The 25,000-nt window shown below is 38.9% G+C and overlaps 1 protein-coding gene across 1 annotated transcript in view; it reads right to left on the reverse strand.

Annotated features, from left to right (window-relative positions):
* edar (ectodysplasin A receptor) overlaps positions 1–25,000 on the reverse strand; it is a 110,468-nt gene that overhangs the window by 33,724 nt on the left and 51,744 nt on the right. The window contains exons 2-5 of the mRNA XM_062070493.1: positions 18,538–18,603; positions 14,302–14,421; positions 10,750–10,931; positions 6,841–6,926 (exon numbers count right to left, since the gene is read on the reverse strand). Coding sequence (XP_061926477.1) covers positions 6,841–6,926; positions 10,750–10,931; positions 14,302–14,421; positions 18,538–18,588 — 439 coding nt within the window. The 5' untranslated portion in view covers positions 18,589–18,603. The remainder of the gene's footprint in view (positions 1–6,840; positions 6,927–10,749; positions 10,932–14,301; positions 14,422–18,537; positions 18,604–25,000) is intronic.

A 25,000-nucleotide genomic window follows, 5' to 3' on the forward strand; every position in this document is an offset into this window, starting at 1 on the left:
GGTTTGAATAGGTTGAAAAATGTGGGAATTGTGCAACTTGGAAAAATATCCCATTCATTTCAATGGGAAATTCCTGGAAATTTGGGATTTTTGGATTCATTGAAAATGATTAGGGGCATGAATGCCCTGAATGGGCTGAATTGGTTGGTGTTGGAATTGTTTAAATCGGGCAAGAAATGTTGAAGTAGTAAATGGTTTTAGGGAAATTCGGGAAAATGTTGGAATTTTTTTTTTTAAATGGTATAAACTTGAATGGTCTGAATTAGTTGAAATGGTTGGTGTTGGAGTTTTTCCAAATCTGTCGAGAAATGTTGAAGTAGTAACATGTTGAATTGAGAAATGGTATTACGGAATTTCGGAAAAACCGGGAATTTTTCCAGTTCAAAAAACAATTAAGAGGAATGTTTTGACGGTGGAACGGTTGAAGTGGGTTGAAAAATGTGGAAGGAGAGTCGACAGAAAAAAGGGTGGAAATATGGCTTTGGAAAACCAGGAATTCTGGAAAACCTTGGAATTTTTTTTTAATTAAAAAAAAAGGTAGTTCAAATTTTTAGAACGGTGAAATGTGTTGAAGGTGTAAGAGCTGACGCTGAACTGAAATGCTAATGGAATGTAGGATAATTGTAGAAATGGTTTAAATATTGAAATCTTTTAAACGCAGAAATTGGTTTGAATGTTGGAATGTTGAAGAGTTTGAATTTCCAGGAAAACCGGAATTTGGTTTGGAACTTGGGAAAGTGTTAGTTTGGATGTCCAGGATGAGTGGAATGTGTTGATGTTGGAATGGTTTGAATAGGTTGAAAAATTGTGCAACTTGGAAAAATGTCCCATTCATTTCAATGGGAAATTCCTGGAAATTTGGGATTTTTGGATTCATTGAAAATGATTAGGAGCATGAATGTCCTGAATGAGCTGAATTGGTTGGTGTTGGAATTGTTTAAATCGGGCAAGAAATATTGAAGTAGTAAATGGTTTTAGGTAAAATTCGGGAAAATCTTTGAATTTGTTAAAAAATGGTAAAAGAAAACTTGCATGGTCTGAATGAGTTGAAATGGTTGGTGGTGTTATTTTTCAAATCTGTCGAGAAATGTTGAAGTAGTAACATGTTGAATTGAGAAATGGTATTACGGAATTTCGGGAAAACCGGGAATTTTTCCAGTTCAAAAAACAATTAAGAGGAATGTTTTGACGGTGGAATGGTTGAAATGCGTTGAAAAATGTGGAAGGAGAGTCGACAGAAAAAAGGGTGGAAATAGGGCTTTGGAAAACCAGGAATTCTGGAAAACCTTGGAATTTTTTTTTACTTAAAAAAAAGGTAGTTCAAATTTTTAGAACGGTGAAATGTGTTGAAGGTGGAATGGTTTGAATGTGGAAGAGCTGACACTGAACTGAAATGCTAATGGAACGTAGGATGAATGTAGAAATGGTTTAAATGTTGAAATCGTTTAAACGCAGAAATTGGTTGGAATATTGAAGAGTTTGAATTTCCAGGAAAACCGGACTTTGGTTTGGAACTTGGGAAAGTGTTAGTTTGGATGTCCAGGATGAGTGGAATGTGTTGATGTTGGAATGGTTTGAATAGGTTGAAAAATGTGGGAATTGTGCAACTTGGAAAAATGTCCCATTCATTATAATGGGAAATTCCTGGAAATTTGGGGTTTTTGGATTCATTGAAACTGATTAGGGGCATGAATGTCCTGAATGGGCTGAATTGGTTGGTGTTGGAATTGTTTAAATCGGGCAAGAAATATTGAAGTAGTAAATGGTTTTAGGGAAATTCGGGAAAATCTAGAATTTTAAAAAAATTGTAAAAAAAACTTGAATGGTCTGAATGAGTTGAAATGGTTGGTGTTGGAGTTTTTCCAATCTGTCGAGAAATGTTGAAGTAGTAACAAATGTAATTGAGAAATGGTATTACGGAATTCCTGGAATTTCGGGAAAACCGGGAATTTTTCCAGTTCAAAAAACAAATTAATTTTTTTGTCCTGATTAAGAGGAATGTTTTGACGGTGGAACGGTTGAAGTGGGTTGAAAAATGTGGAAGGAGAGTCGACAGAAAAAAGGGTGGAAATAGGACTTTGGAAAACCAGGAATTCTGGAAAACCTTGGAATTTTTTTTAACTTAAAAAAAAAAAGGTAGTTTAAATTTCCAGAATGGTGAAATGTGTTGAAGGTGGAATGGTTTGAATGTGGAAGAGCTGACGCTGAACTGAAATGCTAATGGAACGTAGGATGAATGTAGAAATGGTTTAAATGTTGAAATCGTTTAAACGCAGAAATTGGTTTGAATGTTAGAATGGTTTGAATGTTGAAGAGTTTGAATTTCCAGGAAAACCGGAATTTGGTTTAGAACTTGGGAAAGTGTTAGTTTGGATGTCCAGGGTGAGTGGAATGTGTTGATGTTGGAATGGTTTGAATAGGTTGAAAAATGTGGGAATTGTACAACTTGGAAAAATATCCCATTCATTTCAATGGGAAATTCCTGGAAATTTGGGGTTTTTGGATTCATTGAAAATGATTAGGAGCATGAATGTCCTGAATGAGCTGAATTGGTTGGTGTTGGAATTGTTTAAATCGGGCAAGAAATATTGAAGTAGTAAATGGTTTTAGGGAAATTTGGGAAAATCTTGATTTTTTTAAAAAAATGGTAAAAAACAAACTTGTATGGTCTGAATAATTTTAAATGGTTGGTGTTGGAGTTTTTCAAATCTTTCGAGAAATGTTGAAGTAGTAACATGTTGAATTGAGAAATGGTATTACGGAATTCCTGGAATTTTTGGGGAAATTCGGGAATTTTTCCAGTTCAAAAAACAAGTTAGTTTATTTGTCCTAATCAAGAGGAATGTTTTGACGGTGGAACGGTTGAAGTGGGTTGAAAAATGTGGGAGGAGTAGTCGATGGAAAAAAGGGTGGAAATAGGGCTTTGGAATACCAGGAATTCTGGTTAGGAAAGTTCCTTCTGGTTACATGGAGATGGCCCAAAAACCTCTTTTTAAAAATGTATTCTCATAAAAAAATATATTTTTAAATTGTTTTGTTTAATCGATTCTTGAAAATTGTAAATCGATTCCAATCAGGATGAATAATAATCAAAATTCAAATGTGAATGGATTGCTGTACCGCATTTAGGACTGTGTTTACATTAGTACACACTGACAAATATATATATATATATATATATATATATATATATATATATATATATATATATATATATATATATATATATGTGTATAAAATCTCCTGAGGATTGAGGAAACCCCTCATGAAACAGGCCTGTAGAGATGAAATAGTCTTGTGATTTTTTCCCCACACATACATATTACGCTCTACCACGGTATCGAGCACTATTTTTTGGATAATCTAATTAAGACATATATATATATATATATATATATATATATATATATATATATATATATATATATATATATATATATATATATATATATATATATATATATATATATATATATATATATATATCTGACATCACATGGACAAAGATAAAACCTTCTGGAGCAAAGTTCTGTGGTCAGATGAAACAAAAATGTTGTTGTTTGGCCACAAAACCCAGCAATTTTCTAGGCTTTTAATCCCAGGAACACCATCCCTACCGTTAAGCATGGTGGTGGTAGTATTATGTTCTGGGCCTGTTTTGCTGCCAATGGAACTGGTGTTTTACAGAGAGTAAATGGGACAATGAAAAAAAGAGGATTACCTCCAGATTCTTCAGGACAAGCTAAAACCATCAGCCCGGAGGTTGGGTCTTGGGCGCAGTTGGGTGTTCCAACAGGACAATGACCCCAAACACACGTCCAAAGTGGTAAAGGAATGGCTAAATCAGGCTAGAATGAAGGTTTTAGAATGGCCTTCCCAAAGTCCTGACTTAAACGTGTGGACAATGCTGAAGAAACAAGTCCATGTCAGAAAAGCAACAAATTTAGCTGAACTGCACCAATTTTGTCAAGAGGAGTGGTCAAAAATCCAAGCAGAAGCTTGTGGATGGCTACCAAAAGTGAAACTTGCTAAGGGACATGTAAGCAAATATTAACATTGCTGTATGTATACTTTTGACCCAGCACATTTGCTCACATTTTCAGTTCATAAAAGCCATTCAGATTTTCCGCTCCATGGTCATGGAATGAATTACAAAAAGATCTGAGGTTACCTGAACTCATCACTTTGGGGGAATTTCAGGCAATTGTAAAGGATCCAGAAACGTTTTCTATTGGATATTGTATGGATTTTTTTTACTTTGTTTTTTTTACCTATTGCATGTTTTTATGTTCATGTTGTAAATACAGTCGTGGTCAAAAGTTTACATACAGCAATGTTAATATTTGCTTACATGTCCCTTGGCAAGTTTCACTTTTGGTAGCCATCCACAAGCTTCTGCTTGGATTTTTGACCACTCCTCTTGACAAAATTGGTGCAGTTCAGCTACATGTGTTGGTTTTCTGACATGGACTTGTTTCTTCAGCATTGTCCACACGTTTAAGTCAGGACTTTGGGAAGGCCCATTCTAAAACCGTCATTCTAGCCCAGGGGTCACCAACCTTTTTGAAACCAAGGGCTACTTCTTGGGTAGTGATTAATGCGAAGGGCTACCAGTTTGATACACACTTAAATAAATTGCCAGAAATAGCCAATTTGCTCAATTTACCTTTAACTCTATGTTATTATTATTAATTAATGATATTTATCTTTGTGGAAACACTGATCATCTTAATGATTTCTCACAATAAATATATATAGAATCAGATAAATATCAATATGCAACACTTTATTTTTATATTTTCTCTAAGTGCACATTTTTCAAATTGCACATTTTCAAATGATGACTTCTAAGACAGTCTTGTGAAATCACAATATCCCATTTTAACTAGCTAGCCACTAACATTTTTATAAAAGAGGAGAAAACACGAAAAAAATTATAATTCAATTTTGAAACATAGTTTATCTTCAATTTCGACTCTTTAAAATTCAAAATTCAACCGAAAAAAAGGAGAGAAAAACTAGCTAATTTGAATCTTTTGGAAAAATGTAAAAAAAATAATTTATGGAACATCATTAGTAATTTTTCCTGATTAAGATTAATTTTAGAATTTTGATGACATGTTTTAAATTGGTTAAAATCCTATCTGCACTTTGTTAGAATATATAACAAATTGGACCAAGCTATATTTCTAACAAAGACAAATCATTATTTCTTCTAGATTTTCCAGAACAAAATTTTTTCAAGAAATTAAAAAGACTTTGAAATAAGATTTAAATTTGATTCTACAGATTTTCTAGATTTGCCAGAATATTTTTTGGGAATTTTTTATCATAATAAGTTTGAAGAAATATTTCACAAATATTCTTCGTTGAAAAAACAGAAGCTAAAATGAAGAATGAAATTAAAATGTATTTATTATTCTTTACAATAAAATTTAAAAAATTACTTGAACATTGATTTAAATTGTCAGGAAAGAAGAGGAAGGAATTTAAAAGGTGTTTAAAAATCCTAAAATCATTTTTAAGATTGTATTTTTTTCTCTAAAATTGTCTTTCTGAAAGTTATAAGAAGCAAAGTAAAAAAATAAATGAATTTATTTAAACAAGTGAAGACCAAGTCTTTAAAATATTTTCTTGGATTTTCAAATTCTATTTGAGTTTTGTCTCTCTTAGAATTAAAAATGGGCAAAGCGAGACCAGTAAATAAATAACATTTAAAAAATAGAGGCAGCTCACTGGTAAGTGCTGCTATTTGAGCTATTTTTAGAACAGGCCGGCGGGCTACTCATCTGGTCCTTACGGGCTACCTGGTGCCCGCGGGCACCGCGTTGGTGACCCCTGTTCTAGCCTGATTTAGCCATTCCTTTACCACTTCTGAGGTGTGTTTGGGGTCATTGTCCTGTTGGAACACCCAACTGCCCCCAAGACCCAACCTCCGGGCTGATGATTTTAGCTTGTCCTGAAGAACTTGGAGGTAATCCTCCTTTTTCATTGTCCCATTTAAAGCACCAGTTCCATTGGCAGCAAAACAGGCCCAGAGCATAATACTACCACCACCATGCTTAACGGTAGAAGTGGTGTTCCTGGGATTAAAGGCCTCAGCTTTTCTCCTCCAAACATATTGCTGGGTATTGTGGCCAAACAGCTCCATTTTTCTTTCATCTGACATTACATGGACAAAGATAAGACCTTCTGGAGGAAAGTTCTGTGGTCAGATGAAACAAAAAATGTCAGTAGAGCCATAATAAATTCATAAAAGAAGCAAACTTCATGAATGTTTTTTGTGACCAACAAGTATGTGCTCCAATCACTCTATCACAAAAAAATAAGAGTTGTAGAAATGATTGGAAACTCAAGACAGCCATGACATGATGTTCTTTACAAGTCTATGTAAACTTTTGACCACGACTGCATGCATGCAACGGTTGTCAGAGCCATGGTGACGTGAAAAAGTGATATGAAGCCAAATGTGTCGATCATCTGTACAGTCTGCACGGCAAGCAGCAATAATGGAGGAAAAGACTTTGTGTAAAAAGTATCAGCACAAGCGCCGACCTGCTAATCATCTTCCTAATAAGCTATTTTAATTACTGCACACAGTCCGGAGTCTGGCTCATTTAAGCAACGACGAGGCAAGTGTGTGCCTGCCTTCACTCGGCGACTTCACCTCCCAACTATCAACTCTGCCCATATTCAGACACTTTGAAGACTGTCATTACAGTCAAATGCACAGGGGCCTAATTATGACCCAAAACAGATGAAGGCCTTCTCCAAAAAATGAATCTACTTTAGCTAAATACCATGTCTGAAGTTTAAAAAAAACAAAAATGTTGTTTTTACATTCTTTGGTGTTGGGCGGGGCATTCTGGCAGGAGTGACAGACCATCCCGTAGAGGTTCCTGGGTCTGTTCTCCAGCATGTAGTACCTGCATGACAAACATGGGGGTAGAATCAGCTCTGACAGTGGAATGTTTGAACATGCACACGTACAGTAAGTACAGTAGCAGGTAAAGCTGCCTTTGGAGACTAAGACTGTACACTTGGAAGAATATTCTAGTGCCATCCATCCATCTTCTTCCACTTATCCGAGGTCCTACCGGTCGGACGTGCCCTAAACACCTCCCTATGGAGGCGTTCGGGTGGCATCCTGAGCAGATTCCCGAATCTGGCTCCTCTCCATGTGGAGGAGCAGCGGCTTTACTCTGAGCTCCCCCCGGATGACAGAGCTTCTCACCCTATCTCTAAGGGAGAGCCCCGCCACCCGGCGGAGGAAACTCATTCCGGCCGCCTGTACCCGTGATCTTGTCCTTTCGGTCATAACCCAAAGCTCATGACCATAGGTGAGGAGGGGAACGTAGATCAACCGGTAAATTGAGAGCTTTGCCTTCCGGCTCAGCTCCTTCTTCACCACAGTGGATCGATACAGCGTCCGCATTACTGAAGACGCCGCACCAATCCGCCTGTCGATCTCACGATCCACTCTTCCCTCACTCGTGAATAAGACTCAGAGGTACTTGAACTCCTCCACTTGGGGCAGGGTCTCCTCCCCAACTCGGAGACACAGTCTTCCCGACGTGTCCGGTCGGACGTGCCCTAAACACCTCCATGGGAGGCATTCGGGTGGCATCCTGACCAGATGCCCGAACCACCTCATCTGGCTCCTCTCCATGTGGAGGAGCAGCGGCTTTACTTTGAGCTCCTCCCGGATGACAGAGCTTGTCAACCTATCTCTAAGGGAGTGCCCCGCCACCCGGCGGAGGAAACTAATTCCGGCCGCTTGTACCCGTGATCTTGTCCTTTCGGTCATAACCCAAAGCTCATGACCATAGGTGAGGATGGGAACGTAGATCGGCCGGTAAATTGAGAGCTTTACCGTCCGGCTCAGCTCCTTCTTCACCACAACGGATCGATACAGCGTCCGCATTACTGAATACTCCGCACCGATCCGCATGTCCATCTCACGATCCACTCTTCCCTCACTCGTGAATAAGACTCCGAGGTACTTGAACTCCTCCACTTGGGGCAGGGTCTCCTCCCCAACTCGGAGATATAGTCTTCCCGACGTGTCCGGTCGGACGTGCCCTAAACACCTCCCTAGGGAGGCATTCGGGTGGCATCCTGACCAGATGCCCGAACCACCTCATCTGGCTCATCTCCATGTGGAGGAGCAGCGGCTTTACTTTGAGCTCCTCCCGGATGACAGAGCTTCTCACCCTATCTCTAAGGGAGAGCCCCGCCACCCTGTGCAGAAAACTCATACCGGCCGCTTGTACCCATGATCTTGTCCTTTCGGTCATAACCCAAAGCTCATGACCATAGGTGAGGATGGGAACGTAGATCGGCCGGTAAATTGAGAGCTTTACCGTCCGGCTCAGCTCCTTCTTCACCACAACGGATCGATACAGCGTCCGCATTACTGAAGACGCCGCACCGATCCGCCTGTCGATCTCACGATCCGCCTGTCGATCTCACGATCCACTCTTCCCTCACTCGTGAGCAAGACTCCGAGGTACTTGAACTCCTCCACCTGGGGCAGGGTCTTCTCCCCAACCCGGAGACATAGTCTTCCCAACGTGTCCTGGGTCTTCCCCGTGGCCTCCTACCGGTCGGACGTGCCCTAAACACCTCCCTAGGGAGGCGTTCGGGTGGCATCCTGAGCAGATTCCCGAATCTGGCTCCTCTCCATGTGGAGGAGCAGCGGCTTTACTTTGAGCTCCTCCCGGATGACAGAGCTTCTCACCCTATCTCTAAGGGAGAGCCCCGCCACCCTGTGCAGAAAACTCATTCCGGCCGCTTGTACCCGTGATCTTGTCCTTTCGGTCATAACCCAAAGCTCATGACCATAGGTGAGGATGGGAACGTAGATCGGCCGGTAAATTGAGAGCTTTACCATCCGGCTCAGCTCCTTCTTCACCACAACAGATCAATACAGCGTCCGCATTACTTAAGACGCCACACCGATCCATCTCACGATCCACTCTTCCCTCACTCGTGAACAAGACTCCGAGGTACTTGAACTCCTCCACTTGGGGCAGGGTCTCCTCCCCAACCCGGAGATAGCACTCCACCCTTTTCCGGGTGAGAACCACGGACTCGGACTTGGAGGTGCTGATTCTCATCCCAGATATTGTAGAATATTTCAGAATATTCTAGTGACAGGTGAAAAACTGCAGCCCAAAGACACCAAACAAGACTTGCTACCCAGTCAAGACCAAACATAAGGAAGGTCTGTTAATGACTCATGGATATTACATCTATAATTAAATACAGTATGATTGGTGTACCCCGCCTTCCGCCCGATTGTAGCTGAGATAGGCTCCAACGCCCCCCGCGACCCGACCGGAATAAGAGGTAGAAAATGGATGGATGCATGATTGATTTACTTAATGTAATGTGATGCAACCTAACTATCAAAGGCTGCCTGTTGTGATGGACAACAGAACTGAGGGCCCTCAGACTTTGGCGATCTCGGAACTGAGTCGCAAACTGGATAACATCTCGCTGATGCAAGACTAAACGATGATCAAGTTGAGAGCCACAACGGACAATTGGAGCAGACAAACCACTGGAATGCGTTCGCTTGCTCTAACCCGGAGGTCAGCAACCCGCAGCTCTAGAGCCGCATAGCACCGCCTTAGGCCCCTTCTATAAAACGGTTATCCAGGGTAAATCCCACCTAAGCTTATTCTTGTCCACACACACACACACAATGGTCGTTTAAGACCCCCTGGCCCCCTCTGTCCACCGGCGCAACGCGACCTAGTACGCATGCGCGGAATATGCGCACAGCATAGTCACCTCCAGTGTTGCTTTGTGTGCAAGTTCTAAAATGTATAACTTATCTGAACAATATCCAGAGTTGAGGTATTTCAATGAACTGGAATCTGGTGTGCTGTGGGGCCCTATTGTAGTGAATCACACCTGAGACATCATAAACTAATCCAATCTTTAATGGACAGGTGAAAGTAAACAATGTGATAAAGAACATTTTACATCAGTCAATCTAGGGATCTAGATATCTGGTCAGGACACTCCTCACTCTTTTGCCTTCACCTTTATTGTCCATTCCTTTTTGGTGACTTTATATACTCTGGACCTAGACGTTGAGTCCGCGACATACATGGCGGACAATAACTGATAGTCTGCTTTGCCAGTCCAACAGCATTCACTGTTTTCCGTAGTCTTCCCTCGACGGCCAGGTAATAGAAATCACACGCTACCTTTTTCGGTAAGTAGAATCACAGCTGACCTGGACTTTGGAAAGTTCTCTTGCCGTCTGAAAAGTGTTGTATCCCAAATAGCTGCAATGGCTTTCTCCTAAGGTATTCATGTGTGATTTCCACAAGCGTCTGTACATGTAGAGGAAGGAGAAACACGGGCATGTCTGGATGACTCGCCATCATATTTCCAGTGGTTAGCTCCGAGTTACGGAACCGCTTTATTATGAAGCTGGCTGTGGCGCGTTCTTTCTGGCGTCACTTCCTGTGTGGGGCGCAGTCTTTCTGGCGTCACTTCCTCTCCGAACTCAGTTTGTAAACAATCAATGAGTCCATACAAAGCTGAATTTTGTTTGAATTTAGACCTTGCTTGCTGATGATGCTTTGGTTGCACTGTAAGGGCTGGTCTCCTGCAGCTTCAGTAAAACTTGGTATTGTATACAGTGGTCACTCACAGACCTAATCCTACAAGATTGCCGTTTGCCTGTCCCCCGTGACTCGTCAGTGTTTGTGTGCCAGTGTGCAGTTTTACCCCGGTAAACACGGCCCGCACTCCGCGTCGCTGTCCGGCGTCCCCGCCACCCGCACGGCGGCTTTGTAGAGGGCGTCGCAGTCCTTGTGTCGTCTGCAGATCTCATATTTGCCCTTGGAGTACTTGCCGTGCGGACACGGCACACAGGAGAAGTCCTCGTCCTTCACGCCGTAGCCACAGGTCTAAGCACACACACACAGAATCGCAGTCGTCATTCCCGAGTCCGGACAGACTCCAAGGTTTGCGTGCTTTGATCTGAAAGAGGATGTTGTTCCCCTCCAGGCTAAAGAGGACTGAACAGGAAGTTAATATTGCTCTCCTCCATCAAACCATCAAACAGCTGAATAGTTTCTTGTCACTTGGTGTTCCTGCAGGGAGGAACACAATCACATTCCCTTTCAACGTACTTTCTCTTCTTCTTCTTAATAGTCTCTTGTGTTCAGGCTTTGTTGACAATTGTTCCTCTGCAGTATTCATGATCTACAGTCGTGTGTGTGTGTGTAGTTCTTCTTGTTCTGACTTTAGAGATTTACACTCACTTGTGTTCATTTTGGTCCTCCAGAGTTCAGGACTTTCTATTTGCATCCAAACATTTACTGTCCCTTGTAGGGTAGGGGTGTCAAAGTCACGGCCCGCGGGATGAATTCATTATCTATGGCCCCCCCGGGATGATATTTGATTAGTATTAGAACCGGCCCGCAGGCCACAGCCGCCTGCTGCTAGTTAACTCTTTATATATGTGATCTTTGACAGATTACTAGTTCAATCTTTATATATGTGATCTTTGACAGATTACTAGTTCAATCTTTATATATGTGATCTTTGACAGATTACAAATTCAATCTTTATATATAAATGATCTTTGACAGACTACAAGTTTAATATTTATATGTGATCTTTGACAGATTACTAGTTCCATCTTTATATATGTCATCTTTGACAGATTACTAGTTAAATCGTTATATATGTAATCTTTGACAGATTACTAGTTAACTCTTTATAAATATGATATTTTACAGATTACTTGTTCAATCTTTATAAATGTGATCTTTGACAGATTACTAGTTAAATCTTTATATATGTGATCTTTGACAGATTACAAATTCAATCTTTATATATAAATGATCTTTGACAGATTACAAGATCAATATTTAGATGTGATCTTTGACAGATTACTAGTTAACTCTTTTTATATAAATGATCTTTGACGGATTACAAGTTCAATCTTTATATACGTGATCTTTAACAGATTACTAGTTCAATCTTTATATATGTGATTTTTGATGGATTACTAGTTATTTTTTTTATACATATGGTCTTTGACAGATTACTAGTTAAATCTTTATATATGTGATCTTTGACAGATTACAAATTCAATCTTTATATATAAATGATCTTTGACAGATTACTAGTTAAATCTTTATATATGTGATCTTTGACAGATTACTAGTTCAATCTTTATATATGTGATTTTTGATGGATTACTAGTTATTTTTTTATACATATGGTCTTTGACAGATTACTAGTTAAATCTTTATATATGTGATCTTTGACAGATTACTAGTTCAATCTTTATATACGTGATCTTTGACAGATTACTAGTTCAATCTTTATATATGTGATCTTTGACAGATTACAAATTCAATCTTTATATATAAATGATCTTTGACAGACTACAAGTTTAATATTTATATGTGATCTTTGACAGATTACTAGTTCCATCTTTATATATGTCATCTTTGACAGATTACTAGTTAAATCGTTATATATGTAATCTTTGACAGATTACTAGTTAACTCTTTATAAATATGATATTTTACAGATTACTTGTTCAATCTTTATAAATGTGATCTTTGACAGATTACTAGTTAAATCTTTATATATGTGATCTTTGACAGATTACAAATTCAATCTTTATATATAAATGATCTTTGACAGATTACAAGATCAATATTTAGATGTGATCTTTGACAGATTACTAGTTAACTCTTTTTATATAAATGATCTTTGACGGATTACAAGTTCAATCTTTATATACGTGATCTTTAACAGATTACTAGTTCAATCTTTATATATGTGATTTTTGATGGATTGCTAGTTATTTTTTTATACATATGGTCTTTGACAGATTACTAGTTAAATCTTTATATATGTGATCTTTGACAGATTACAAATTCAATCTTTATATATAAATGATCTTTGACAGATTACTAGTTAAATCTTTATATATGTGATCTTTGACAGATTACTAGTTCAATCTTTATATATGTGATTTTTGATGGATTACTAGTTATTTTTTTATACATATGGTCTTTGACAGATTACTAGTTAAATCTTTATATATGTGATCTTTGACAGATTACTAGTTCAATCTTTATATACGTGATCTTTGACAGATTACTAGTTCAATCTTTATATATGTGATTTTTGACGGATTACTAGTTATTTTTTTATACATATGATCTTTGACAGATTACTAGTTAAATCTTTATATATGTGATCTTTGACACATTACTAGTTCAATCTTTATATACGTGATCTTTGACAGATTACTAGTTCAATCGTTATATATGTGATCTTTGACAGATTACTAGTTCAATCTTTATATATGTGATCTTTGACAGATTACTAGTTCAATCTTTATATGTATGATCTTTGACAGATTACTAGTTTAATCTTTATATATGTGATCTTTGACAGATTACTAGTTCAATCTTTATATATGTGATCTTTGACAGATTACTAGTTCAATCTTTATATATGTGATCTTTGACAGATTACTAGTTCAATCTTTATATTAATGATATTGGACAGATTACTAGTTAAATAGGTATATATGTGATATTTGATGGATTACTAGTTGAATATTTTTATTGTATGATGTTTGACAGATTACTAGTTTAATCTTTTTATTATATGATCTTTGACAGATTACTAGTTGTATCTTTATACAGTATATGTGATCTTTGACAGATTACTAGTTACATCTTTATATATGTGATCTTTGACAGATTACTAGTTTAATCTTTTTATTATATGATCTTTGACAGATTACTAGTTACATCTTTATACAGTATATGTGATTTTTGACAGATTACTAGTTACATCTTTATATATGTGATCTTTGACAGATTACTAGTTCAATCTTTATATATGTGATCTTTGACAGACTACTTGTTCAATCTTTATATATGTGATCTTTGACAGATTACTAGTTCAATCTTTATATATATGATCTTTGACGGATTACTAGTTCAATCTTTATATATGTGATCTTTGACAGATTACTAGTTCAATCTTTATATGTATGATCTTTGACAGATTACTAGTTTAATCTGAGTGGTCCTGTGGGCATCAAACAAGAACAGTTTCCGTTGTGCCGTGCGGACCAGGAGACGAGTCTTTAGAAAAACCTGACCTGTGTTGTTTACTGGGACGAGGGCTGTGGTGAGTGAGCGCCCACAGTGGGTGGTCTGAACACTTGTGTTGCAGTGAAAAGGTGCACTAACGAAGCACGAGCGACAAGAGTGCGCATGAGTGCACGCCGCCCACCATGTGCGGCTCCTGTCCAGGTTGGCAGGGCGGGCAGGGCTGGCAGATGTTGCCCGTCTGGTTGAGGAAGTCGTACTCCCCACAGCTGGAGTACTCGGCACTGGCGAGCATGCAGCACACCTGGAGGCACACGGAGAGCGTTAAGCCACGACCAATCCACAACTACGCAGACATCCAGTCAGTCTGGATGCATGTGTTGCATCATTCCTGTGAGAATCCTGCATGGCCCCGAAGCACTAACGAGATGGACCATCCAGGCTTAGCTGCAGTGTGCTCAAACCACCACCAGGTAGCATCTGTGAGCAGATAATACACTATCATACAGGTGTCACACTCAAGGCCCGGGGGCCAGATCTGGCCCGCCACGTCAATTTGTGTGGCCCCCAAAAGCGTGGAAATACATTAGAAAAATAAATGTGCTGCGTACAATAACATATATTTACACTTTAGTCATCTCTAATAATACAACTAAATATTATATCATCACATTCAAAACAATGTTATCGTTCAAATAAAGATAAATACTTGGGATTTAAATCCAACAAATTGTTCATTTAAAAATTTTAGAGTTAACTCTTTATATATGTGATCTTTTGCAGATTACTAGTTCAATCTTTATATATATGATCTTTGACAGATTACTAGTTCAATCTTTATATATGTGATCTTTGACAGATTACTAGTTCGATCTTTATATATATGATCTTTGACAGATTACTAGTTCAATCTTTATATATGTGATCTTTTACAGATTACTAGTTCAATCTTTATATATGTGATCTTTTGCAGATTACTAGTTCAATCTTTATATATATGATCTTTGACAGATTACGAGTTAAATCTTTATATATATGATCTTTGACAGATTACTAGTTAACCCTCTATATATGTGATCTTTGACAGATTACTAGTTAACTCTTTATATACCGTATGTGATCTTTTACAGATTACTAGTTCAATCTTTATATATATATTTGATCTTTGACAAATTACGAGTTAAATCTTTATATATATGATCTTTGACAGATTACTAGTTAAATCTTTATATATGTGATCTTTGACAGATTACTAATTAAATCTTTATATATGTGATCTTTGATAGATTACAAATCAAATCTTTATATATGTGATCTTTGATAGATTACTAGTTCATTTTTTATACATGTGATCTTTGATAGATTACTAGTTCATTTTTTATACATGTGATCTTTGACAGATTACTAGTTCAATCTTTATATATATGATCTTTGACAGATTACTAGTTCATTTTTTATACATGTGATCTTTGACAGATTACTAGTTCAATCTTTATATATATGATCTTTGACAGATTACTAGTTAACTCTTTATATATGTGATCTTTGATAGATTACTAGTTCATTTTTTATACATATGATCTTTGACAGATTTCTAGATAAATCTTTATATATATATGATCTTTGACAGATTACTAGTTCCATCTTTATATATGTGATCTTTGACCGATTACTAGTTCATTTTCTATACATATATGTATAAAAAATGAAGTACTAATTAAGTAAAATCCACTTTCAATACAGAGTAATTATACACGATTAAAACACAACAACCGTAGATTTTACAGTATAAAAAAAAAGGCGGGAATTTTGCCGTTAAAAAAATAGCCGTACCGTTTTTCCATTTTTCATTTATTTATTAATTTTATATGCTGTAAAAAATTAAAAACTGCAAAATATCGCAGTAAAATTGTGGCGACTGAGCTGCCAGTTTTTAATAGTACAAACTAAACAGCAACAAGGGTAGAAGTCCCAGCGTGTAAAGTTTCATCACCAAACTTGGTCAAACATTGGTAAGTAGATATAAATTGTGCGTAAAGTAAACATATTTAGTTACTTTTGTAGTGACGTTGCTGACTTTGTGACATCTTTCGTATTTGTGGTCGTGTTTAATACATGGCGATAACCCTACACCTTTAGGTTTCATTGTGATGAGTCACATTCATTGTGTGCGATGTTTGATGTGTGAATGATGTGGAATTGCCATAAGTGTAAACATTTGTAGTTCATTGTGTGACTGTATTAACGCTACGTTATTTATATAAAATACACAACGGATGTTATACTTTTGTTATGTTTATGTTGTCAGTCTTACAAACATAAATTGAGCAAGAAGTGTAAAGAACAAACTAAAGAAGGGAAATAATTCAAAATAAGGATTGTCAATCATTAACAAAACTTCTGGAGCTTCTCTTTCTTCATGCGGTTAACTCGCCGCACACGCTGGAAAGGAGTATGGAGGGCGGAATAATGGATGTATTGACAGTGAAAGTGAACGCAGTCTCAAAGGAATTAGAACTTGCGGAGACATTTTCTGACCATACATCGACATTTTGATGCCCGGCCCCTGAGCCTTTGGGGCTCTTGAAATGTGGCCCTCTTCTGTTTGTACAAACCCCAAAAGCAGTGAAGTTGTCACGTTGTGTAAATGGTAAATAAAAAGAGAATACAATGATTTGCAAATCCTTTTCAACTTATATTCAACTGAATAGACTGCAAAGACAAGATATTTCATGTTCACACTGGAAAAAGTTGTTATTTTTTGCAAATATTAGCTCATTTGCAACATGTTTCAAAAAAAGCTGGCACAAGTGGCAAAAAAAGACTGAGAACGTTGAGGAATGCTCTTATTTGGAACATCCCACAGGTGAACAGGCTAATTGGGAACAGGTGGGTGCCATGATTGGGTATAAAAGTAGATTCCATGAAATGCTCAGTCATTCACAAAGAAGGACGGGGCGAGGGTCACCACTTTGTCAACGAATGCCTGAGCAAATTGTTTAAGGACAACATTTCTCAACCAGCTATTGCAAGGAATTTAGGGATTTCACCTTCCACGCTCCGTAATATCATCAAGAGAACCTGGAGAAATCACTGCGCAGAAGCGGCAAGACTGAAAACCAACATTGAATGCCCGTGACCTTGGATCCCTCAGGCAGAAATGCATCAAAAAGTGACATCAGTGTGTAAAGGATATCACCACATGGGCTCAGGAACACTTCAGAAACCCACTGTCAGTAACTACAGTTGGTCGCTACATCTGTACGTGCACGTTAAAACTCTCCTATGCAAGGCGAAAACCGTTTATCAACAACACCCAGAAACGCCGTCGGCTTCGCTGGGCCCGAGCTCATCTAAGATGGACTGATGCAAAGTGGAAAAGTGTTCTGTGGTCTGACGAGTCCACATTTCTAATTGTTTTTGGAAACTGTGGACGTCGTGTCCTAAAGGAACAAAGAGGAAAAGAACCATCCGGACTGTTCTAGGCGCAAAGTGTAAAAGCCAGCATGTGTGATGGTATGGGGGTGTATTAGTGCCCAAGACATGGGTAACTTACACATCTGTGAAGGCACCATTAATGCTGAAAGGTACATACAGCTTTTGGAGCAACATATGTTGCCATCCAAGCAACGTTATCATGGACGCCCCTGCTTATTTCAGCAAGACAATGCCAAGCCATGTGTTACAACATTGTGGCTTCGTAGTAAAAGAGTGCGGGTACTAGACTGGCCTGCCTGTAGTCCAGACCTGTCTCCCATTGAAAATGTGTGGCGCATTATGAAGCCTAAAATAGCAGAAGGGAGACCCCCGGACTGTTGAACAACTTAAGCTGTACATCAAGCAAGAATGGGAAAGAATTCCACTTCCAAACGTTTACTGAGTGTTGTTAAAAGGAAAGGCCATGTAACACAGTGGTAAAAACGCCCCTGTGACAAGTTTTTTGCAACGTTTTGCTGCCATTAAACATCATCGTCACTACTCCTCCTGCATACATAACAGTGTTTCTGCCATTAAATTCTAAGTGAATGATTATTTGCAACAACAAAAAAAAGACATTTCTCAGTGTGAACATTAAATATCTTGTCTTTGCAGTCTATTCAATTGAATATAAGTTGAAAAGGATTTGCAAATCATTGTATTCTGTTTTTATTTACTATTTACACAACGTAGTAGTTGAGTAGTCCTGGTGCAAGGTAAGGTTAGAGCAAGTTTGTGTCTCCACAACATGAAACTTTGTTGCCGCTTGCAGGAAGAAGAAAAAATACAACTATGTGCCATTTTTCGGTCTGTCTGTTAAGAAGGACGCGTGTATCTGTTGCCCCGACTGAGGGACTACGACAATAAAGAGGATGACGTGACTGTAGAGGCGAGATTAAATGAGCTTTTGGACGTAAACGAGGACAATGAAAAGCAGACTTACTAATAATGAAGACAGGAAGATGGATTTTGTGGGTCCTCTCCTCTGTGGCATGTTGGCTTCCACTCCCTGGAGACGGCGACAAAAAGTCACTGTCAAAAGTGTAAGTGCAAACATGCTTCACTGCAAGTGTGTGGCCCAGATGATGTCATCATATTTTCACACGCTTGCCAATAAAGATGTCATGATGGCAGCACAACAGCTCCTGTCTGCCAGCACGCCTCACCATTGGCCAACCTCCACTTGTGGCAAACAATTGTCTCATCCTTGCGTGCATCTTTGTGCGCTTTTCACCTAGAGCTTCATGTTATTTGGCCCCTCCAAAGCCTGGGAATAATATGTATCAATAAAGTACTCAATGTATTCTTTCTGACTATTTTGGTAGGAATTTTGGACAGGCGTCAATGGCAATGAATTGGCCGATCAGCTGGCAAAGCAGACACCCAGGCTAGGGGAGAAAAAAAAAACAGTCTAAGCCTGGGCCAAGGGAGAAAAAAAACGCATAGCCATAGCACACATAAGCATGTGTGTAAGAGGGAAACATTAAACATCAAAGAACACAAAGGACATTAAAGACATTAAAATAGCAGATCTGATGTAACCAGACATTTCTACATACAGCTACAGAAGTAAAACAAAAACAAAAAAAAACAAAATTGTTAAAGAACAACATTTCTTAACGAGCTATTGCAAGGAATTTAGGGATTTCACCATCTACGCTCCGTAATATCATCAAAAGGTTCAGAGAATCTGGAGAAATAACTGCACGTAACATTGAATGCCCGTGACCTTGGATCCCTCCGGCGGCACTGCATCAAAAAGCCACATCAGTGTGTAAAGGATATCACCACATGGGCTCAGGAACACTTCAGAAAACCACGGTCAGTAACTACGGTCGGTCGCTACATCTGTAAGTGCAAGTTAAAACTCTACTATGCAAAGCCAAAGCCTTTTATCAACAACACCCCAAAATGTTACTGTAAAAAATACAGTTTTTTTTATTCATAGTAAAAAACAAATGTAAATTTTAAACAGCAGTAATGTTTTTCCATTCACTGTAATATACACTAAATTTTAAGGTAAAGTTATTGCAACTTACTTAATGCGTGAGCAAATTGTTTAAGAACAACATTTCTCAACCAGCTATTGCAAGGAATTTAGGGATTTCACCATCTACGGTCTGTAATATCATCAAAAGGTTCCGAGAATCTGGAAAAATCACTGCACGTAAGCGATGATATTACGGACTTTGGATCCCTCAGGCGGTACTGGGGTGGGGGGGAGCATGGCCAGAGACAGGAGCGGACCCAACAAAGCAACCAAGAGAGCCGACTTCACCCTCGGCCACCCACTAACTCTCGGCCAGTGTCCAGTTCAAGTTAACTTAAATAGTGTCGAATTTTGCAAAAATATACGATACATTTTTTAAACAACAAATAAAAATGAATAATAATGAGTTCAAAGCAAGTTATCCATCAAATTGTGCAATGTAAAAGTAGCAATAGATTCAATGGTAAAATGGTGAAGTTTACTGTGGTTTTTACAGCATTTTTCTCTAAATGAAAAAAAACGGTACTTTTTTTTACTGTAATAAACTATGGTGCTGTTTTGTTGATTTGCTGTAAAAAAAAAACAAACAATAAAACAAACAAAAAAAAACTGGCAGCTCAAGTGCCAAAATTTTACTGTAAAAAATGCCACGGGCTTAGGACCACTTCAGAAAACCACTGTCAGTAACTACAGTCGGTCGCTATCTCTGTAAGTGCAAGTTAAAACTCGACTATGCAAAGCCAAACCCATTTATCAACAACACCCAGACAACACCATTTATCAACAACACCCAAAAAGCGACATCGGTGTGTGTGTAGGATATCACCACATGGGCTCAGGAACACTTCAGAAAACCACTGTCAGTAACTACAGTCGGTCGCTACATCTGTAAGTGCAAGTTAAAACTCTACTACGCAAAGCCAAAGCCATTTATCAACAACACCCAGACAACACCATTTATCAACAACACCCAAAAAGCGACATCGGTGTGTGTGTAGGATATCACCACATGGGCTCAGGAACACTTCAGAAAACCACTGTCAGTAACTTCAGTCGGTCGCTACATCTGTAAGTGCAAGTTAAAACTCTACTATGCAAAGCCAAAGCCATTTATCAACAACACCCCACATTTTTACTGTAAAAAAAATGCAGGTTTTGTTATTCATAGTAAAAAACAAATGTACATTTTACAGTAAAATTCTGGCAACTGAGCTGCCTTTATTTTTCTTATCATAAAAACAGCAGTACTGTTTTTCCATTCACAGTAATATACACTCAATTTTAAGGTGAAATTATTGCAACTTACTTAATGAGTGAGCAAATTGTCCAACAGTTTAAGAACAACATTTCTCAACCAGCTATTGCAAGGAATTTGGGGATTTTAGCATCTAAGGTCTGTAATATCATCAATGAGATTACCATAGTAACTAATTACATGACCATAGTAACTAGTATATCATGCAAAAGTGCAGATTCCAACCATTGAAACACTTAGTATAGTTACGGTCATTAGAAAACATGAGTGCACATCTTAATGGCAGCTACACTTTCCATCTTAAAGAACTAAAAAAATATATTTGGGAATGTCCGGCGAGCCAGATTGAAAAGCTTAATTGGTCCAGGTCTGTGTTAGTTAGGGGTTGGCTTCCCGCTCCCTGACAGTTGCTGATATCATTTACATTTGGATTAGTTTGGGCTTTCAATCCAAATGATCAACATTAATCAAACTTCCTGTAATCAGGAAGTCGGCCTGCCAAGCCGCATGTTCCGCACGTGTGCAGTAGCAGTAGTCGGTGGAGTTATTGGAGCTCCTTCTTCCATAGAGTGCTTCTACTTTCTAATCATTCACACGACGCCAGCTGTGCAACGTCACGTCCGCTTTACACGGTCCATTACTTGTCAGCGCTTTAGTGTGTTTCTTGACTCGTCATTCACCGAGTTTTGTCTATTTTGTTACACATTATGGGTTCAAAAAGGCCAACAAACCAGCTTGGAAAGAAGGAGGGATTTGCTGTGGACTTAGAAAATACTATTTGCGGATTATTGGCGCACGCTTTGCTGATTTGGCAGGCAAACACGGAAGGAACATGTCTGCAATTGCAACCATAGGGACGTTTATATGGTTGTTGACTTTGCCAGAGGGGTGAAATATCTTTACAAGGATGGAGAGAAATTGCAAGACCAGGTCGAAAAACCGTTGCTGGTGTGGATAGATGAAAAGAAGCTAGCAGGTGATTTGCGAGAAGGCTCGCCGTTTATTTTATGACTTGATGTCCGGAGGTGACCATGCTGGAACCAGCACGGAGGAACAACAACAAAAACAACATATATATATATATATATATATATATATATATATATATATATATATATATATATATATATATATATATATATATATATATATATATATATATATATAAATATATATATATATGCATATATATATATATATGTATATATATGTGTATATATGTGTATATATATGTATATATATGTGTACATACTGTATGTGTTTGATTGATTGATTGAGACTTTTATTAGTAGGTTGCACAGTGAAGTACATATTCCGTACAATTGATCACTAAATGGTAACACCCGAATAAGTTTTTCAACTTGTTTAAGTCGGGGTCCACTTAAATTGATTCATGATACAGATATATACTATCATATATACTATCATCATAATACAGTCATCACACAAGATAATCACATTGAATTATTTACATTATTTACAATCAGGAGTGTGGAGGGGGGGTGGGGTGGGGATATGGACATCAAGTAGTGGACATAGAGAGAGAGAGAGAGAGAGAGAGAGAGAGAGAGAGAGAGAGAGAGAGAGAGAGAGATCAGAAGGCATAAGAAAAAGAATCTGCATTTGATTGTTTACATTTGATTATAAGCAATCCGGGGAGGGTGTTAGTTTAGGGTTGTAGCTGCCTGGAGGTGAACTTTTATAGCGGTTTTGAAGGAGGATAGAGATGCCCTTTCTTTTATACCTGTTGAGAGCGCATTCCACATTGATGTGGCATAGAAAGAGAATGAGTTAAGACCTTTGTTAGTTCGGAATCTGGGTTTAACGTGGTTAGTGGAGCACCCCCTGGTGTTGTGGTTATGGCGGTCATTTACGTTAAGGAAGTAGTTTGACATGTACTTCGGTATCAGGGAGGTGTAGCGGATTTTATAGACTAGGCTCAGTGCAAGTTGTTTAACTCTGTCCTCCACCTTGAGCCAGCCCACTTTAGAGAAGTGGGTAGGAGTGAGGTGGGATCTGGGGTGGAGGTCTAGAAGTAACCTGACTAGCTTGTTCTGAGATGTTTGGAGTTTAGATTTGAGGGTTTTGGAGGTGCTAGGGTACCAGGAGGTGCATGCGTAATCGAAAAAGGGTTGAACGAGAGTTCCCGCCAGAATCCTCAAGGTGCTTTTGTTGACCAGAGAGGAAATTCTGTAGAGAAATCTCGTTCGTTGGTTAACCTTTTTGATTACCTTGGTTGCCATTTTATCACAGGAAAGGTTAGCCTCTAGAATGGAACCTAGGTAGGTGACCTCATCTTTCCTGGTGATGACACTGTCACCTACTTTTATGGTGAAGTGATTGACTCTCTTAAGTTTGATGTGGGACCCAAACAGGATGGATTCTGTTTTACCCAAGTGGATGGATAGCTTGTTGTCAGCGAGCCAGGTGCAAGTTCTACAGAGCTCAGCACTGAGGATTTTCTCCACCTGTGACTTGTCCTTGCCGGATACCAGCAGGGCAGAGTCATCCGCAAACAAAAACAATTCACAGTCACATGCCGATGACATGTCGTTTATGTATATTAGGAACAGTAAAGGTCCCAATATACTGCCTTGGGGGACTCCACAGCTCACCGAGAGGGGGGGGGACACGGTGCCGTTCACCTCTACCACCTGCTCCCTCCCCTCCAAGTAAGACTGCATCCAGCTCCAAGAGGTTTTGTTAAATCCGATTGCTCTGAGCTTATCCAACAGTATAGCGTGGTTAACGGTGTCAAAGGCCTTCTGAAGGTCCAGCATGACCATGCCGCAGTATTTGCCCGCGTCCACCTCATGTTTGATGTGGTCGGTCAGATAGAGAAGGCATGTGTCAGTGGAGTGGTTAGTTCTGAAGCCGGATTGGAATTTGTACATGAGTTTATTAGTGGCAAGGTAACTATCGACCTGTTCATAAACTATTTTCTCCATTACTTTCGAAATGGAGCTGAGAATAGAAACAGGTCGGTAGTTGCCAGGTTCCAATTTGCTTCCTTTTTTAAAGAGGGGAGTTACTCTTGCTATCTTAAAATCTTTTGGTACTTGGCCTTGTGTAATTGATAGGTTTATTATGTGCGTGATGATCGGGGCAATGATGGAGGCAGAGTCCCTGAGGAATCTGGAGGGAATATTATCAAGGCCGGTGGCCTTGTTAGGGTGGAGCGCGCTCAATTTTTTAAACACCTCATCAGCTGTGACCATTTCTAATTTGAAATCATTGTTGGATACTCCTAGCTTTCTGTAGAAGGCTTTAATGTGTTCTACACCAAAGCGACCAGAGTGGTGGGACAGCTTGTTGACAAGAGTTGCAGCTATGCTGGTGAAAAAGGCGTTAAGTCTGCTAGCTACCTCCATTTTGTCTGTAATGAGGGAGTCACCCTCCTTGATGCTGATGTTGGTGAGTCTTGTTTTAAGTTTCTGGCTGCAACCAGGAAGCTGGTTGTTGAGAATTTTCCAGAGCTCACGTGGCTTATTCGTGTTTTCCTCTATTTTGTCGTTAATGTAATTTTTTTTTAAGGATTTAGTCAGGTTGGTTGACTTATTTCTTAATTTATTGCATTGCTTTTTGAGAGTTGAAAGGAGTAATTTGAGGTTGATATTATTGGGTTGTTTATCTACTTCTGTTTTACATTTTTGGTATTCAGAGTATTTCCTGTCTCTGTCTTTTATGGCAGCTAATAGGTCCGGATTCATCCATGGTTCCGAGCGGGCTTTGATCCTGACTGTTTTCACAGGAGCCATGTCATTTAGTATCTTTAGGAACGCCGTTTTGAAGCGATCCCAAGCGACATCGACCAGGTTGCTCGCGAGCACAGGGGACCAGTCCCACTCATCTAATTTTAAATTGAAATTGTCATTGGAGTATTTTTTGAGGGATCTGGATTGGGCTGTTATGTGGCCATTGGCTTTAGGTTTAGCTATTTTACGGGTGCAGAAGGTTAGATAGTGGTCGCTAAGACCACAGATCATGACCCCACTATTTTTTATTTTAGGCCGGTCTGAAGTGAGAATGAGATCTATGGTTGATTGGGTGGAATCACACACCCTTGTGGGTAGCGCTATTAGCTGGGAAAGACCGTGCAGATTACAAAACTTGCTGAAGGATCTGAAGACAGGCGCATCTTTGCGTTGAATATCTGTGTTC

Source organism: Entelurus aequoreus, linkage group LG14, assembly GCF_033978785.1.
Source record: "Entelurus aequoreus isolate RoL-2023_Sb linkage group LG14, RoL_Eaeq_v1.1, whole genome shotgun sequence".
Lineage (NCBI taxonomy): Eukaryota > Metazoa > Chordata > Actinopteri > Syngnathiformes > Syngnathidae > Entelurus > Entelurus aequoreus.